Here is a 582-nt window from a genome sequence, read left to right on the forward strand (position 1 = left end):
ATGTCCATGTAATAAATGTTCTCACTCCCCCAAAACTCCTAATTTTTCCTCATTTTAATATTATGTTCTGTTTTAAATCTAAATTTAATTTTTAATGTAGTGTAATTTAATTTAATTTTAGGCTCTCTGATTCGGTCATTGAGTCCTTCAGAGACACCATTTTTTTACCAACTTTTGCTTTTATTTGTTAACTTTGTCTTTGTTTTTGTAAAGTTGTTATTATTATTATTATTATTATTATTATTATTTGCTAGGAATTATCGTGGTACTCCAACATGGATTCCTGTTACTGTTGTTAAGGTCACAGGACCAGTCTCCTACATTGTTAAGACCACTGATGGTATTGAATTCAGACGACATGTTGATCAGTTAAGATATCGATCTCCACATTGCGAACCACCTGCACCAGATGATGTTGATTTAGATGATGATTGGGTAGTTTACTCACCATTCCCAATTACTGTGGATGATCAACCAAGGCCTCCTCCACCTCCACCAAATTTGTCACAGCCTCTCCCAGCAGCCCGTCGTTCGACAAGACCTCGACGACCTGTTGATCGTGGACCCTATCTATCAACTTAA

At 36.3% G+C, this 582-nt stretch overlaps 1 protein-coding gene across 1 annotated transcript; it reads left to right on the top strand.

The window, feature by feature from the left end:
• On the top strand, positions 1-582 carry LOC109584274 (uncharacterized). The gene is made up of 2 exons (XM_019999954.1): positions 1-8; positions 255-582. Exons 1-2 carry the CDS (start codon positions 1-3, stop codon positions 580-582), a joined length of 336 nt encoding a protein of 111 aa, XP_019855513.1.

Source organism: Amphimedon queenslandica, unplaced genomic scaffold (genome assembly GCF_000090795.2).
Source record: "Amphimedon queenslandica unplaced genomic scaffold, v1.1 AMPQUscaffold_13225, whole genome shotgun sequence".
NCBI classification, from domain to species: Eukaryota; Metazoa; Porifera; class Demospongiae; order Haplosclerida; family Niphatidae; genus Amphimedon; species Amphimedon queenslandica.